The following is a 17,990-nucleotide window of genomic DNA, read 5'->3' on the forward strand; positions in this document are numbered from 1 at the left end:
TATCATGTCGTCAGCTGTGGGAGTTGAAAGTCTTTCTCAGATGTTTCCTTAGGTTGATGTTAGCTTGAGCCTGACTTGTACCCTCAATGTTTCTATTTGCTTTGAACATGCAGATGTTTTGTGTGCTCTTTGTTGTTTCTCATTTGACAAGGGTTAATGAGAATGTCGAAACGAGTGGTCATATTGCAGGAATATAATTTTAATAACTCATCCAAGAAATCCTCAGATGAAGAAAGTGAACAGCAAAGTAGCCTCTTAGGCTATAAATACAAAAAAGTGTGACAAAAAGATGGAGAAGATTTAAGGTTAAGATTTGCTTAATATTTGTCAGTTGTCCAGTGTCCGGCAGGATCCAGTAAGTGATCAGCGCCTCCTGCGGCGCTGTGGTTTGGTAGTCGTCCCAGGCACACACTCTGCTGGTTTGCACTGACACGCTTCCACATGCACGTAGAGGTGCTGGACCTTAGAGCCGTTGTCGCAGGTCAGTTCCACCTTTTTCTGACTGGTTTTGAACTCTTGGCAACACTCACACTTGTGCATCATCTTGTTGGCTTCTGCAGAATACCTGCACAGACACACACACATCCAGTGATTACAGCTTATTCAACAGTCATTTGAATATAAACGGTTCTGCATTTTACTCAAATCATGTGGCCCTGTTAATTTAAATCTTAAATCCTCAGATCTTACACCCATGTTGGTTTTAGTCATATTACATTTTTTGTACTTTTTTTGGCAACATTTTTTTTTGTGTCATTCAAAAACATATAATAACAGATTTGACCATTTTGTGGCTTTAGTGTTAGTGTTGTACTACTAGACCGTGGTATTCTCAGTGATACACTAATTGGTTATAGTAGGTTGCAGACTACAATTGCCAGTGAGGAAAAATAGTGAAGAAAAAACGTCTTAAACTACATTCAACAAAAATCATTCGGTTCAGGCCCAGAGCCTCCATATTAGCCCAGTAAAATGGAAGAGAAATTGGCAGCTTTTCAAAGATTATGTCTTATTGTGTCGAAATTATTTAATTACGTCTCCTTTGGAAATGAAAACACAGAAATAAATGTTTAAAGTTTAAGTTATACTTTTTCCTACTCCTGTTTAGTCTCCTTTATCCACTGATATGTTTACATTTCGTCACAGTTATTGTTTAATGATGTCAGTTTAGTTTAGTCAACATCTGCTCTTTGTTGTAAGTAAAGATTGTTGCCCGGCTCTGATGCTGATGATGAAACCACAGGTGTTGTGCAGCAGTGCTGTGCTTCAGACACCTTGAAAGGTATATTGTGTGAGATTTGGGTGAAAGGGATCTATTGGTAGAAATTGAATATTAAATAATCATAGTGATGTTTTCGCTAGTGTGTAATTTTTTTTGTTCTTTTCTCTAGAATGAGTCCTTTTTATTTAAATACGTTATATTTACATCAGGAGAGGTTCCTCTCTACGGAGGCCGCCATGTTTTTTACAGTAGTCCAAACTGGACAAACTAAACACCCTTTGAGTTTTAATGACAACTGAAGGCTACCACAGGTCATGTTTGGAAGGGGAGGTTGAGGTGAGGGGTAATCAGCTGCAACAAGCAATTGAACCATTAGATGTCACTAAATTCTACACACTGAACCTTTAACTCTGTACGTCAATAGACTCACTTTGACATGCTTCCACAGTGCCCGCCGCAGTACGTCATGTTGACAGGCTGTGGGCTCTCACATTTTCCCACCTTGATGACTTCCTTATTACTCAGGACCTCACAGACACTCCTGGGTTTGCCTGGAACACGTAGCAAACCGTTAGACTATCACGATAATACAGACACACAGCGTTCTCCTCCAAAGTCAACTTTTCATCCTTTATCTTTCAAATACTGGGACTACGCTAACTTACAGGTTTTGCAACATCCATTGGCGTGAGTTGTCTCGGTGCCCTGGGAAGAGGAAGGTGTGTGTTAGACATGGACAGTATGTGGTGAGGCAGTTGGAGGGATATCATCTGCAGAGGTTTGATAAACTCACAGGTTCACAATCCAGGGGGTTAAAGTAAGGACAAATTACGGTCATCTGGATGGTACTAAGCTGTCCATTGATCTTCTTACAGGTATAGTGCACACACTTGTCTTCAGGCGACACATACGTCTTGTTGATCTGCACCAAAAGAGCAGAGATTAGTAAAATGTTCAACTAAGACATTAACTTTTATTCTTTTTACACATTTAATAAGACAACTTACCGTACATGCCACCACGTTAAGAGAGGAGAAAATTAAAATCACAAACTGTCCCCATCAAAGATGATGACTGATATTAACATATAAAATGATGTTCCTGGTCAGTTAGATAATGTTTACAACTTTCATGTTCTGAAATACAGTTACTCTTATTTTACAATCAATAAATATCCCCATTTTTCATTGGTAAGAAGAACTCTCTTCTCACAACTTACATCCTCTTTCTTGTATACTTGGATAATGGGAATGTGAGTTAACACTCACACAGCTGCAGTACTGACCTCAATGTAAACCTTTGGGTTGTCAGCTGTGAGTAAAGTACACTTCGTCTGAACACAGGTCCCGCAGCACTTCTCAGGCATGGTCTTATATTCAGAACCCTGGAGACAGAGTGAGAGAGTGAGGGACAGGGAGACAGGGTGCCCATCGATGGATAGAGCATTTATGGAACTTTATGAAAAGCTTGAACATAAAGGTGTCCTTGTAAGTTGTCATAGCAAACTCATTTTGTAGTGTTTCTTTTTGTTGACTAAAAGTCTGGGCTTTTCCTCTTGTCTTAGTCAAAGAAAACCAAAGACATTTGAGTCGTTTTTAGTTATCGGATTATTTCAGTTAATATAGTCTAACAATTCACTTTATTAAGTACACTTGCACAAACTAATGCAATTCATTACAACAGCTTTTGCATTCAGAAAGTGCAGTTAAGTTAAAAAAGTTAATGTTTATTATGTGGCCAGTTTGTAATGGATTTCATTATACCAAGAGGTTTTTGTTTAGTCCTCCGCATTTACATATACGAGCCCATTATATGTTACAACATTATGTGTTAGCTTGCACAGGTTTACAAAATATGGTGTCATCCAAGATAGTTCAAGTGGGAGTGACAGTAAGAGTAAGTGGGAGTAAGAATGAACTTACCTCGGAGCAGTTTGTGTTGCAGACAATAGGTTTGCAGGTAACGATGTTTATACTTGTGTTGGGATTCATATTGGGACCACAGTAACACTCCTGGCATGACCCTGGATTGATAATCACTTCTGATATAGGTGCCTGAGTGGATCCTGCAGATGATGTCGCTACTTGTTCTGGTTCTGATGATGATGCTGATGTTGCTGATGTTTGTACTGGTCCAGGTAGTGGCGCTGTTGTTCCAGAGGTTTGTACTGGTCCTGATGGTGTTGCTGATGTTGCTGATGTTTCTCCTGTTCCTGAAGTTTGTTCTGGTCCAGATGTTGGCACTGTTGTTCCAGAGGTTTGTTCTGGTTCTGATGATGATGCTGATGTTGCTGATGTTTGTACTGGTCCAGATAGTGGCGCTGTTGTTCCAGAGGTTTGTACTGGTCCTGATGGTGTTGCTGATGTTGCTGATGTTTCTCCTGTTCCTGAAGTTTGTTCTGGTCCAGATGTTGGCACTGTTGTTCCAGAGGTTTGTTCTGGTTCTGATGATGATGCTGATGTTGCTGATGTTTGTACTGGTCCAGATAGTGGCGCTGTTGTTCCAGAGGTTTGTACTGGTCCTGATGGTGTTGCTGATGTTGCTGATGTTTCTCCTGTTCCTGAAGTTTGTTCTGGTCCAGATGTTGGCGCTGTTGTTCCAGAGGTTTGTTCTGGTTCTGATGATGATGCTGATGTTGCTGATGTTTGTACTGGTCCAGATAGTGGCGCTGTTGTTCCAGAGGTTTGTACTGGTCCTGATGGTGTTGCTGTTGTTGCTGATGTTTTTTCTGTCAGTGATGGTTCTTCTATTGGTGGTTCTGGTTTTGGTGTTGGAATCTTCTGACCAGGCTATAAAACACAAATTGATCAATGCTTTATTCTCAAACAATTAAGGAAGCTTTCACACCTCTATTTCAGTGAATTTGCTCTGGACTAAGAAAAAAAACACATTGTTTTCTTTAAATTCTGTCCAGTTTCCTGTTTTCACTATTTTAGTACAATCTAACCAAGAGTTGTAAAGTTTTGGTGACTGTAATATGGTGTCTATTGCTTTTGTGAACGCAAATGGTAATACAAAGATTATTCTGGTATCTGATAGCAGCACATATTGCATTTCACCCCACCTTATGTGTTTTATTGGGGTCACAAAGAGCTGATGAAGAAATAGGTGGTTAGTTGTTAGTATAAAGGACAACTGAACTTCATGTATCAAAAATAAGGACAAACAGCTTGAAAGAGCGCTCTTTACTTTTGGATACATGGGGAAAGTGCTACCATAAACCTATTAGGAGTTTAACTTTTTTGCTCAGAAGCCACCTTTTCACCTGGTCTCGGTGGAGTTGTTTAGGTCCACACCAGAGTTCAAATGGCAACGCTCACATCGACACAAACGAGCAAAACCAATGTACCATGCTTTGTTTGAACATGTATATGAAATGTTAGTTTTGCTGGGGGCTGTCTGCCCTCTATTAGTTTCACTCAATGTTTCATGCAGTTGTAAAGGTCACCTAAGTTCACCTGATGTACAGGAAATGTGTTAGGGAGGACAGATAAATCTGTGCCTTTTTGTCTACATGTTTTATAAGTTCTGTACATAGCCCAAACTGTCAGAGGCCTTAAGGTATAAGGACAAGGGAAGGGATCTCCATATATATTTGTTTATTGAATGTGTTATGGTGTATGTATTTGTTTCTTTAACACCAAAATGTGATAAATGAGGGGAAGGGACGGCACGGCAGGGGGGGTTTGTTTTGGTGTATGCGGGCCGGCAGAGGACCAGCCACGTTCCAGTCGACAGCGGTCCGGAAGACCTACAAGGGATTACTTCCGAAAACGGGATTATTTGCCTGGGTGACTTGCAAGGATTTCCGCAAGGACGGAACTATTTTTCTGGCCGCTCAGAGGTGGAGAGGATAGCGCGGACCCAGTTTGGTATTGTTTGCGGCATCTCGCCACGCCACACCGGCATACATTTTTGCTTTGGGACGTTCGGGGATTGTATGAACGGGGGGGCTGGGGAAATATTGATGTATGGGATTGGTGTAAATTGTGGTGTTATGTTCACCTTTTCAGCTTTGTTGGCGGGCACACGTCCAGGGGGTACGTGGGTTTGATTGGGTTGGGTGTCAATACAGACCATTGTATACAACATCTCTGTGTTTATTTCGTTTATATATATATTATTTCATATGTGATGGGGGCCGATAACAAGGTTATCGGCCTTATAGAAAGAGTATTCATTTATTGTAAATTGTCAGGCGGCGGCGTCCGTACACAGCGGGACAGGTCCGCCCGTGCTCCTTTTTAAAATAGCGTAGTGACTTTCCCCTTCCAACGAAACGAGGCGAATTGTTACACAGTTCAGATAATCTATGGTAGGTTCTGTGCAACTGAACAAATACAGAATTACATCTCAGTAAAGTCAGGACTGTGATGTACAAAATGTGCTGTCATCTGTCAAGAAAACCGATTCCTCCATAATTTTGCACCATGGTAAAGTGGATATGGATGTTTGTGAAAAAGAGTTCAAACTGTGAGTTGTGTATTAATCTGTGTGTTTTGGGATTATATATGAAAGCACTTGTCAGCCTCCTCCCTATTTCCTGCCCTGCTGGAATGGTTTGCCTCTACTAACTGCATAGTCTGCTTGTTGACTTATATTTTGGTAAAGTAAATGCTCTGCTCTGCTCTGCCTGTCTATATCTGGAGTGTAGACAGTGTGCTTACCTTGTACTCAGTCATGTTGTAGACACATACACCTTTAGGAACTGTAGAGACAAGTCAGTATTAGATAAGTAAAGCAGATATGTGGAAAATGGAATGTACTTCGGCAGCATTTCTAATCTTATCATTATCCTATCACACACACACACACACACACACACACACACACACACACACACACACACACACACACACACACACTCAAGACTTAAGACTTGACTTAAAAAATAATTCAATAAGATATATGATATTGCATAAATATTTATCATTGAAATAAAGTGTTACATGTTATATTTCCTTTATAGTCTACTATAGCTCTTCAATATTGTCAAGCATGAGAATCCTCATAAGAAAAATCTTGATGAGAAATATGAAGCTTTCGGTAGGATACTGGATTATGCAGGAGGGAAGAATATGGTGTAAATATTTTCTCCGGAGTAACCTAATGATCTTCCCATATTTAAACTTTCTTTTTCTTTTTTTGCCGCTTGCAAATATAATATAATATAATGCAATGCCAGATACTAGTTGAATGTATTTGACCCTCTATGTTTCAGCTGCTATGGCGTTCTGTTCCAACAAACATCTTATGAGCAGTTTCTCTATGTCTGCATGCCATATTATTCACCAGCATAACGTGATGTTAAAATAGAGTCACATACCACACTTGTAGGATTTGCAGCAGGTACTTCCGGTGACATTGAGTTCGAAGCCCAGCGAGCATTTCATGGGAGCAGGACACAGGTTCTTATCACATTCTGTTACAGACAAAGCATGTTAACGTCGAGATTTGAACCATAACAGCAGTTCTTCATTTTTAGGTGATTCACCACAAGTAAGCAGGAAAGTTTGCCCAGGCTTTCTTTGTCAGAAAGACCCTGCAAGCACTTACACAGATCCCCACATTCACACACGTCTGATTTCACTGGAGCAGGTAATGCTTTGCTCATGGGCTTTTCAGTGATGTTAATGAGAGAGGGGCTCTCACTCTTTAAGCCTTTACGTCATTGCTGACCATTTTAAAAGCACACTGTTTTACGTGTCGGAGTTATCTTTTTTGAAAACCGTTGCTTTCTAACATTGCCATGCTGAGCGTTGAAACGTGAACATGACGTCTGCTTGAATTTCTGTTCAAAAACTGTGTTAAGGCTATGAACTAAGTGACCGAATCACATCTAGCTCAGTGACACTTACCACATGACTGGTTGTAGCAGCAGCCCTCGGTCTTGTTGACCGGCTTGTAAGGTGGATTGCAGACGGGCGTGGGAACTGATGGGCAATTAACAGGCTCACACACGACGCTCATGGAATCCTTGTTGCACATACAGTTTTTGCAGTTGGTCGTCCATTTGTCACCAGGCTGAGTGAGAGAGAGGAGCCAGTTAACTCTCACAGTTCATGTTTGGCTAAAGCACATATATGTCTGTTTTAGGCAGAGTTCTCACCTGTTTGGGTCCTCCATCAGGTCCAACACAATCTGAAATTCAAATGTTTGTGAATTTATAAGTATTACAGCTAATGATTTTGTGAAAAGTCCTTTACTCAGTCAGAGTTTTGTATCTCCTCTTACAGCAGTAGGCAACACATGTGCCATAGACTGTGTTGAATACGGTGGTGCCATCAGTACAGAAACAACCCTCCTGAGAGCTGTTGGTGGATGCCGTCTTACTGGCGTCAAACTTCTCATTGTATCTGATGTCAGAAATGGAAATACCAGTTATAACAGTGTCGTGAAATGTTTCAAAGAATGACACACAACAAGGCTCTGGGAATGGAAGGTTTCCATCTGTGAAGGGTTTCATTTCAATTACATTTCACTTATATATCAGAAACTAGTTGATCACAAAAGTCAATGGTTTTTCAGGCAGGCAGCTCACACATTTGAGCAAATGAATGGGGTGAGTGGTGTGTAAATGTTAACACACATAAAAATAAAAACGCCATGGCGTTGATGTACAGTAATTTTTACCTTTCATTACATGTTGGCTCCACTTTGGGGCCACAAGCTCTGTACACTTGGTTGCTTGGACACTTGTGCTCTGAAAGATGAGAACATGCTCACATACCCATTTTTAAAGAACTCCACACAGCAGCTGTGACACTCTTCACTGTTGATTATTTATCTTACCACACTGCCCGTTGGTGGCATTCCTCCAGTTGATACAGACTCCTGCATTAGAGCACTCTGCGGCATAGGCCTCCAGGCTGGTGCAGGTGTTATTTCCATTGATACAAATGTCAGAAATACAGGTTTTCACGTATGATCCTGGCGGTATGACTGAGTGGCATGGGTCAAATACACTAGAGGGGACATACAAGACAGGATTGTGTTACAGGAGAGCTTTATCAGACGATTTTGCCTTTACCACATGTGCAGAATAACATCAACTATAAGATGTAATGCTAAGAACCTGCTAGAAACACTGATTTTTATAAAATGTTTGGGTTTGTTACAGTTGTCTGATTCAGTGCTGTGGTGTGACTCAGATCGGATTTTGTAGCGGTTTTGAATTGGACTGAATAACAATGTATCATAGTTACTTTTCTGGTCACACAGATTAAATAAAATGCATCAAAGTCTCCATCAGATTTGTAACTGAAAACCCTCGGGCCAAGTCAGATGTACACATTTTAGTATGGCTTTCTACACCTCCTTACCACTGCTGCAACTGTATCAGTAGTCTATTGATGTTGTTGTATCCACTCCATCTTTATGAAGTCTCACTATCTCACAACCAACTCAATGATTGAAGAAGCTGTGGTCTCAGTTTTTTTGTTTAGAACTGTATTCTTACACTTAGTCTTGATTGGACATCATATGTCTTTTAATTGCAGTGATCACAGATGCATTGTCTGATTGCAGTGTTGTCTATCTCGATTTTGTTCATACATATGCTCAGATACCCTTTACTTCCACTTTTTGTCCCCTTACCTGGATTTTAGGAGTTCACAGATGGCGGAATTGCAAGGAGGCTGTGTTGTTGTCTGTGGTGTTGTCACAGGGGATACAGTAGTAGTAAGGGGGCCGGTACATGGTTTGTTTGGGACATGCCACTGGTCTGCAGAGTCTGAGCAGCTTTCCACCTGACCGTTGGGAGAACGGCAGTCGTTGTTCCGGGAGTTGTCACAGGTCCCTGCAAGTAGAGCGAGCAGGATGAATTCCCAGCATTAGCAACAAGTAGTTGCACCAACATAAATGAACAACATCTGATGAATATGACTGGAAAAGGGCAAGAAAACCTCAAAGAAAAAAGTTAAAGAGTTATTGGAAAATAAATTAGAAACGAAGAAGCTCTTATTTGATGTCTCAAGACCTCAACCCCTCATCATATCGAACTTTCTGTACCTCACATTTTAAATATTTTCAGAAGTGTTACTTGGTGTCATATCTTAAATGCAGTCTTGCAGTGACGGTGCGGCGTCAGTTGGCACAACAGGGCATCTCTCTCAGGTGCACTCTGGTTTTAAGTGACATCGAAAGTTCTTTCACCCCATGATTTCTCATACACAACGCCACTGAACATGTTAGGTTGAGGATCAGGGGTCACGTGTTGTTGTAACTCACCACACTGTCCCTCAGTGTTCCCCTCAAAGAGGGAAGCGGCAAGCTCAATGGTGATTGAGGAGCCCCTGTAGACCACTTCTGTGCTGATCCCTGGTATCTCCAGTGTGACCGCCATATCTGTGCTGGTGAAGAGCAGGTCAGAGTTTTTGTAGGCGGGATAGATTCGTTCGTCATTCAAATACACCTGTGGGACAAAGCGACAAACAGGACTTTGAACCAAGCACAGCATTATTTCTTATTTCAACTCTCACACCACTGACAGATTGAGCACCAGAACAGTCCCAGCTCTGAAAAGAATTGATAAGGTGATATACTGGCACTAAAATAACAAATGACAAGTTGAATTGTTGCTTACTGCATTAACTGTAGATTCTGAAGTCTTTATTTGCGTGAAGACGACCTTGTAGGATTGGTACATAACAGTGAGATCCTGTGGGCAGAATGTATCCTCTGAAGGCTCACAGACATGGTTGTTCACTGTTATCGTCAGGTTATTTTTATTGATCTCTTTGACCAGGTAGTAAGTGCAGTTCTTGTTGAAATCGTAGGTTTTTCCATCAAATGTCATGTAGTGGGTTCCACTCCAGACACTGCACACACCTGAAGGGGGAAGAGCCATGTATGGAAGTTATATGTAAGAACAGTAACAGGCACAAAACGTAATCATCTCCACCAAGAGTGCTGTGTTTATTAGGAGTTTGTCTACTACAGAATCACTAATGTTTAGTTGCAATTACCTGATTTAATTTCTTTTCAGTTTTTGTCATTTAATTTCTACTTGAATAAATCTATTTGTAATTAACAGCAATTTGGCTTGAGAAGGGTTTTCAGGTACTTCTCTGTGATACAAACAAATTATGGATGAAGAGAAGTTGAACTTGGCCATCAATCAATTATAAAATCCAACTTGTTTACTTCTTTCTAATGTATAAGTAATGAGATGTTGGCCAAAGACTATAATAGAATTTCATGAATATTTGAGGGCTTGCCTGGAGGGCTGCGAGGGTCTGTGTGAAGTTAATTTGGTCATCAGGTCCGTGTGCACTGATTGTACTACAGTACTATTGGTGCATTCGCTTGAAAAGTACACAGGAAAACGTCCCCACATGGGTTCACACAGACCCCATTAATCTACTATTTGGATTCACATTACAGTGGACAAATAAATTCTAGCAATATGCATGGGCGGAGCAGCATTAACCACTGTAACACTTGAGATGGCGCTGTATTAATCTGCACCACCTAAACTACACGGCTAATGATGCTAGAGACTTAGTGTTTTGTAACAAACCTGGTAAGTGCATCTGCCAGCATGTTTTACCAAGCAAAAAGGCCTGTCAATTCTCTGTGGTTTGATCTGAGCTTAGTTCATTACTGAACAATTCAGGAGATCCAGAAACCCAATATTAATAAGCAATGTATCAATATTTCAATCATAGTAACTGCTGTGCCACCAAAGGTCAGATTGTGTTTTTAAAACAGTTCAAACTGCAATAGGTTGCACAGCATTAAGGCAAACTGTGAAACATAAGAACATTTTGGTTTGTGGGCCAGATGAGCCAATTTTGATTCACGTCAGTAGCCCCTATCAAAGGTTAGTATCCACTCCTTATAATACACCCACCACACTGACTCTTGCAGCCACACAGATGTGTAAACTATAAAGTGGCCTTTCGTAAATCAGCGGGTGAGTAATGCCGACTGTGGCTTCAAATCAAAACTTTCTTGGTACATATATTTTACTGTTTTGTGCCGACAAGATTTTCTGCTGCATGTAATATGAATGAAAATGAAATGTAATGTAATAGCTAAAAGAGACAACCTGTATTGAAAGGCTACGTTTTCAACTTACATTCACATTCGTAGTGGAAGCAGCAACCATCTTTGTTATCCATTTTAACAGGTTTGCGTCCATTAGCACAGATGGGTTTTTGTACTGTGGAACAGGGAGTAGGCTTCGTTTTCACTACACCATTAATGCATTCAGCTGTGGTGCAGTTGCCAACATCCCAGGTATCTCCATTCTAGAAGGAGATTAAGAAGCAATAAGTCACACACTCTAGTTCTGTGATCTTTAAATACATCATACATTATAGGTAGAGTTGGGAAGTAACAAAGTACAAATACTTAATTACATTACTAGTAGATTTTTCAGGTATCTGTACTTTACTTAAGTAGTAATTTTTCTCACAACTTGTTACTTTAACTCCCTATATTTTAACACAAATATTTATGCTTTTGACTCACTTTCAAACATTTTCAAAACAGGCTTGCTACTTTTGTTTTAAAGGACCATTGTGTAAGATTTAGCTGAAAGGCCATATTTGCAGAAATTTAATATAAAATAATTCCAGTGATGTTTCCACCATGTGTTTCATGTAAATTGTACAAATTGTTGTTTTCTTTAATCTACAATGGGCCCTTTATATTTAAATACATTATATTTACATCAGGAGCAGGTCCTCTCTACAGAGGGTGCCATGTTTTTTACAGTAGTCAAAACTGGACAAACTCAACACCTTTTGTGTTTTATGACAACTGAAGGCTACCACAGGTTCTCTTTCATGTTTGGAAGGGGAGGGTGAGGTGAGGGTGCAGCATGCAATTTAACCACTAGATGTCACTAAATTCTACACACTGAACCTTTCATGCATTTGAGGGGAATTATCTGTTATTTTTGTATTTTGCTTCATCAAGGGCCACCTTTCCAACATCAAGACAGATTTCAACCTAAAATGACAATAACATAGTAATATTTAGCGAAGACAAAAACTTTTATCGTAGGGCTGTCTCCTTGCAGTCGATATCAATGTTTCCTTTTTTTTCCTGAGGACATTTTTGCCCCCTCAGAGAAGCTGCAGAGTGAAAGTTCTTCACTTTCATGCTTCTGTGTGGAGTAAAATCATTCCACTATGTCAAGTGCTGCTCAGGGATGTCTACGGCGGTAAAAGCAGCTGCAGACCTAATCTCAGGGTCTGAGAGAGGAATGAGATTATAGTCTCTGTTGGCTTTTGTTTGCTCTAATATTGACAGAAACGTTGCACATTTCGCACAGTTTGAATGCATTAGCTCTGAAGGATAGAACATTTTTTTTACTATATTATGTGAATGTTGCTGTCACTAGGAACATCCCGCTGAACCCCATTCAAAAACCTGTCAGTTCAACAAAACTTAAATTGCTTGCTCGATGTAGAAAAAGAGCAATTCTTTTAACAATCGTATTGAAGAGGCAAAATTACTTTTGACAGACACAGCTCTGAGTCAAGTACAGCCCTAATTATTTGATCTAAAAGTTTTCATGGATCTGTGTGAACTGTTTTCAATGTGTTGGTTTGCATTGAGGTTTCAGGTGCATATAAGCACAGAGGTTTCTTTGGTTTAACAGACATTCAGCATTCCCTCACCCTCTACCACACCTCTCCTCCCCTTGGCCACTTGGTGAATCACCAAGATATGAAAATGGCACATTGAGGAAATAAGCTCAGGTTGCACCAGGACAAATGGCAGTTTATTTTGCTGCATTTAGCTCTGTGTGCCGAAATCAAAATGGAGCCTGCAGATTCCTAAGTCCTCACTGGTGTGTTCGGCACAAAAGCAACAACTGGTTAAATGTCATTATACAATGATGAACAAAATGCAGATTTTATAAATATCACACCTTTCTTGTTGGATACACATCAGTGCAGTCCAAGGTTGTTGTAGATGGGGTTGTTGATGGAGTGGTAGTAGAGGGAGGACTAGTTGAGGTTGAAAGTGTTGCCGTTGTAGGGGTGCTCAACCCGGGAGTTGTCGTTGGTAGTGTGGTTGTGGCACACGGCATGGAACGTGCCTCAATTTTACAAGATGCATTACAATATCCATAATAACACCACCCATTGCCATCAGTGACATTATACACCATGTCCCCTGTAAAAAAGAGTGCAGATAAACATTTAGTGAACAAAATTAAAGGAATACTATGTCATTAACAAATCTATTTATAAAGAGAGTATAATGTACTACTTCATGATGTAATGTAGTACTAACTAAGGATTATGCTCATTGGCTACTTCAGAGTTAATCAGGAACGATCTACTAGGATTCTCAGATACGTATAAATTCATAATGAACTAATATCTATCTGTGAAGTGACTCATCATCATGGATTTAAAAACCATGATCCCGCAACTTGGGAAACAGGTCAGAGGTTTAAAAAATCATTCAGGGGACGTTTTCTTCATTTGTTCAGTCCACTATAACAACACGAACCTTTCCAATACTCCCATTACTGCTCTCATGAGTGTGGATTAGTGATTTTAGCCGTTTTAACAAATTGCATGGTTAGCAAAGGAATCACAAACAACCTTCTTGATCAAATTAAAAAAAAAAAGTATTCTCATTTTAATCCATATCATGGATATTATATTATATAGGGAGATGAGGGGACTGTTGTCTTTCAGTCAAATGTATACATTTTAGTTATATTTGGCAAAATATTTTGTATAGTTATTCTACACATTCTAATGATTATAACTGCATGATTTATATTAATTGTACAGCTGCCAAATGTTATTTCTAATTGGCCAATAACATGAATAAACAGGTGTACTGGTGTTCTTAATAAAGTGCTCAAGGTGTATTGATTGGTTTTAATTAAATTCAAGGTGCAGTGACAAACATGGCTTTAGCCATTTAGTAGCCAAAGAGCTGGAGCCTTTTGCAAGTTCACTTGATCAGTATGTGTAATCATTGTTGACTTAGCAGCTCCTCACAGCATCATTTCAATTGTTCAATTGTAAGTTTGCTATTTTGTTGTATTAAAGACACTGCCTTGCGAGAATGTTACTTTTTCATATAGATGAAATATGAGATTCAGTGCTCCTTCCCATCCCAATAAGTTTGCACTGTCCTTTATATATTCTTTACAATGTTAAACTGAACACACAAGAGTATTCTGTAATTTTGCAGATGGTCTGTGTGCTTGAATGTACCGCCTCTAACTTTTACGCATAGATATTTATGAACAAATATGTATTTAATGACTCATTAAAATAGAATGTCCTATTAAGTTCCCTCTTAGTTCATTATCTATTACATTGTCCTACATTATACACTTGTTCAGGAAATACTCATTGATGACTGATTATTGATTGTTTCATTTGTGATTACAGTCTTTCTTTAGTAACTACTCACTTTGTTGAGTACTGCATTGTAAGGTTTGATCACCTTAAGTACTTTTGAGTGTGATCATTTAGTGCAGATGTGTGTTGACAATGTCTCCTGTAGGCTATGTTGCTTTTACTATAATGAATTACAAGCAAGGTGCCCTTTGTGGAAACTAAATCTTTTGATGAAAATACGATTTGTATGAAATGCAAATTAAACCTGCATGTTTAATTGATAAGAGTAGAGCTATGGATTATATGAACAAATTGTAAATGTTCTTTAAAAACCATGCTTAAAGCATTTTGACTTGAAAACCTTTCCAAACCCAGCATTTTTGGAGGACTGAATCAAAATTACATTCAAACTCTGTTTCTGTTCAAAACTGTAAAAATGATCGTAGACTAAATGTAAGACCATTGAATGTCGAAGTAGTGTGAAAAATAGTAGGACGGAGACTACATATGGAATTCAATAAAAAGAGACCAAATGCAAAAAGGACCATTGCATCCTGCTATATTGCATTAGGACCAAATAAAAAACATGTATAAAACTTAACAAGGAGATTCACCTACCAGGATTTCGTGAAGTTCCATTGACATTGCAGACACATACTGTTGTAGTTGTGGTAAAGGGGGAAGTAGTGGTAACAACTGTAGTTGTTGGTCGGGCAGTGGTTGGAACAGTTGTGTAGACAGTTGTGCTGGGTGGAAGTGTCTGTGTTATTGGGCTAATAGAGGTTGTACCTTTGCCTGTTGTTTCTGTAGTGCCAGGTGAAGCTGTAGTGTTGACAATAACAGGTTTTGTAATTATTGTTGTCGTTTCTTTCGGTTGAGTGATCACTTGAGCAGTGGTGGATGTAGGTGCTTCTGTTGTCACAGCTGTTCCTTGTGTTGTTTCCTTTGAAGTAGTTGTTTCTGCAGGTGTGATTGTAGTTCCTTCCGTTGTTGTTGTAGCTGCTTTAGTGGTAGTGGTACTTACAGTTGGTGTTGATGTTACAACTGTTGTTTCTGGGCCTGGTGTTGTTGCTGGGCCTGGTGTTGTGACAACAGGCACTGCGGTTGTAGTCTCAACAACACTTGTGGTAGCAGTTGTCACTGGACCGGTGGTGGATTTAGGTGCTTCTGTTGTCTCAGCTGTTCCTTGTGTTGTTTCCTTTGAAGTAGTTGTTTCTGCAGGTGTGATTGTAGTTCCTTCTGTTGTTGTTGTAGCTGCTTTAGTGGTAGTGGTACTTACAGTTGGTGTTGATGTTACAACTGTTGTTTCTGGGCCTGGTGTTGTTGCTGGGCCTGGTGTTGTGACAACAGGCACTGCGGTTGTAGTCTCAACAACACTTGTGGTAGCAGTTGTCACTGGACCGGTGGTGGATTTAGGTGCTTCTGTTGTCTCAGCTGTTCCTTGTGTTGTTTCCTTTGAAGTAGTTGTTTCTGCAGGTGTGACTGTAGTTCCTTCCGTTGTTGTTGTAGCTGCTTTAGTGGTAGTGGTACTTACAGTTGGTGTTGATGTTACAACTGTTGTTTCTGGGCCTGGTGTTGTTGCTGGGCCTGGTGTTGTGACAACAGGCACTGCGGTTGTAGTCTCAACAACACTTGTGGTAGCAGTTGTCACTGGACCGGTGGTGGATTTAGGTGCTTCTGTTGTCTCAGCTGTTCCTTGTGTTGTTTCCTTTGAAGTAGTTGTTTCTGCAGGTGTGATTGTAGTTCCTTCCGTTGTTGTTGTAGCTGCTTTAGTGGTAGTGGTACTTACAGTTGGTGTTGATGTTACAACTGTTGTTTCTGGGCCTGGTGTTGTTGCTGGTCCTGGTGTTGTGACAACAGGCACTGCGGTTGTAGTCTCAACAACACTTGTGGTAGCAGTTGTCACTGGACCGGTGGTGGATTTAGGTGCTTCTGTTGTCTCAGCTGTTCCTTGTGTTGTTTCCTTTGAAGTAGTTGTTTCTGCAGGTGTGACTGTAGTTCCTTCCGTTGTTGTTGTAGCTGCTTTAGTGGTAGTGGTACTTACAGTTGGTGTTGATATTACAACTGTTGTTTCTGGGCCTGGTGTTGTTGCTGGTCCTGGTGTTGTGACAACAGGCACTGCGGTTGTAGTCTCAACAACACTTGTGGTAGCAGTTGTCACTGGACCGGTGGTGGATTTAGGTGCTTCTGTTGTCTCAGCTGTTCCTTGTGTTGTTTCCTTTGAAGTAGTTGTTTCTGCAGGTGTGATTGTAGTTCCTTCCGTTGTTGTTGTAGCTGCTTTAGTGGTAGTGGTACTTACAGTTGGTGTTGATGTTACAACTGTTGTTCCTGGGCCTGGTGTTGTTGCTGGGCCTGGTGTTGTGACAACAGGCACTGCGGTTGTAGTCTCAACAACACTTGTGGTAGCAGTTGTCACTGGACCGGTGGTGGATTTAGGTGCTTCTGTTGTCTCAGCTGTTCCTTGTGTTGTTTCCTTTGAAGTAGTTGTTTCTGCAGGTGTGATTGTAGTTCCTTCCGTTGTTGTAGCTTCTTTAGTGTTAGTGGTACTTACAGTTGGTGTTGATGTTACAACTGTTGTTTCTGGGCCTGGTGTTGTTGCTGGGCCTGGTGTTGTGACAACAGGCACTGCAGTTGTAGTCTCAACAACACTTGTGGTAGCAGTTGTCACTGGACCGGTGGTGGATTTAGGTGCTTCTGTTGTCTCAGCTGTTCCTTGTGTCGTTTCCTTTGAAGTAGTTGTTTCTGCAGGTGTGATTGTAGTTCCTTCCGTTGTTGTTGTAGCTGCTTTAGTGGTAGTGGTACTTACAGTTGGTGTTGATGTTACAACTGTTGTTTCTGGGCCTGGTGTTGTTGCTGGTCCTGGTGTTGTGACAACAGGCACTGCGGTTGTAGTCTCAACAACACTTGTGGTAGCAGTTGTCACTGGACCGGTGGTGGATTTAGGTGCTTCTGTTGTCTCAGCTGTTCCTTGTGTTGTTTCCTTTGAAGTAGTTGTTTCTGCAGGTGTGATTGTAGTTCCTTCCGTTGTTGTTGTAGCTGCTTTAGTGGTAGTGGTACTTACAGTTGGTGTTGATGTTACAACTGTTGTTTCTGGGCCTGGTGTTGTTGCTGGTCCTGGTGTTGTGACAACAGGCACTGCGGTTGTAGTCTCAACAACACTTGTGGTAGCAGTTGTCACTGGACCGGTGGTGGATTTAGGTGCTTCTGTTGTCTCAGCTGTTCCTTGTGTTGTTTCCTTTGAAGTAGTTGTTTCTCCAGGTGTGATTGTAGTTCCTTCCGTTGTTGTTGTAGCTGCTTTAGTGGTAGTGGTACTTACAGTTGGTGTTGATGTTACAACTGTTGTTCCTGGGCCTGGTGTTGTTGCTGGGCCTGGTGTTGTGACAACAGGCACTGCGGTTGTAGTCTCAACAACACTTGTGGTAGCAGTTGTCACTGGACCG

The 17,990-nt window shown here is 40.6% G+C and overlaps 1 protein-coding gene across 1 annotated transcript; it reads right to left on the reverse strand.

Moving 5' to 3' along the window:
* Window positions 1-178: 178 nt before the first annotated feature.
* On the reverse strand, window positions 179-15,539 carry LOC117759532 (intestinal mucin-like protein). Its single transcript, XM_034581714.1, has 20 exons — window positions 15,169-15,539; window positions 13,110-13,357; window positions 11,304-11,475; window positions 9,807-10,051; window positions 9,452-9,635; window positions 8,819-9,020; window positions 8,015-8,187; window positions 7,856-7,925; window positions 7,457-7,578; window positions 7,332-7,363; window positions 7,081-7,246; window positions 6,549-6,644; window positions 5,890-5,930; window positions 3,451-4,011; window positions 3,145-3,288; window positions 2,508-2,606; window positions 2,016-2,144; window positions 1,888-1,927; window positions 1,653-1,773; window positions 179-565 (listed from the first exon to the last, which is right to left on the reverse strand). The coding sequence occupies exons 2-20, from the start codon at window positions 13,269-13,271 to the stop codon at window positions 364-366; spliced, it is 2,961 nt and encodes a 986-aa protein (XP_034437605.1). The 5' UTR covers window positions 13,272-13,357; window positions 15,169-15,539; the 3' UTR covers window positions 179-363.
* Window positions 15,540-17,990: the final 2,451 nt, after the last annotated feature.

The sequence above is a fragment of the Hippoglossus hippoglossus genome, chromosome 3 (assembly GCF_009819705.1).
Source record: "Hippoglossus hippoglossus isolate fHipHip1 chromosome 3, fHipHip1.pri, whole genome shotgun sequence".
Lineage (NCBI taxonomy): Eukaryota > Metazoa > Chordata > Actinopteri > Pleuronectiformes > Pleuronectidae > Hippoglossus > Hippoglossus hippoglossus.

What these genes read in the sequence shown, in the direction of transcription:
- LOC117759532 (XM_034581714.1), bottom strand. Translation starts at nt 13,271, where the DNA reads ATGCCGTGTGCCACAACCACACTACCAACGACAACTCCCGGGTTGAGC. An exon ending in GAGCCAACATGTAATGAAAG is followed by an intron (nt 7,579 to 7,855) that starts GTAAAAATTACT and finishes TTCTGACATCAG; the next exon opens with ATACAATGAGAAGTTTGACG. An exon ending in ACCCCCTGGATTGTGAACCT is followed by an intron (nt 1,928 to 2,015) that starts GTGAGTTTATCA and finishes TCCTCTTCCCAG; the next exon opens with GGCACCGAGACAACTCACGC.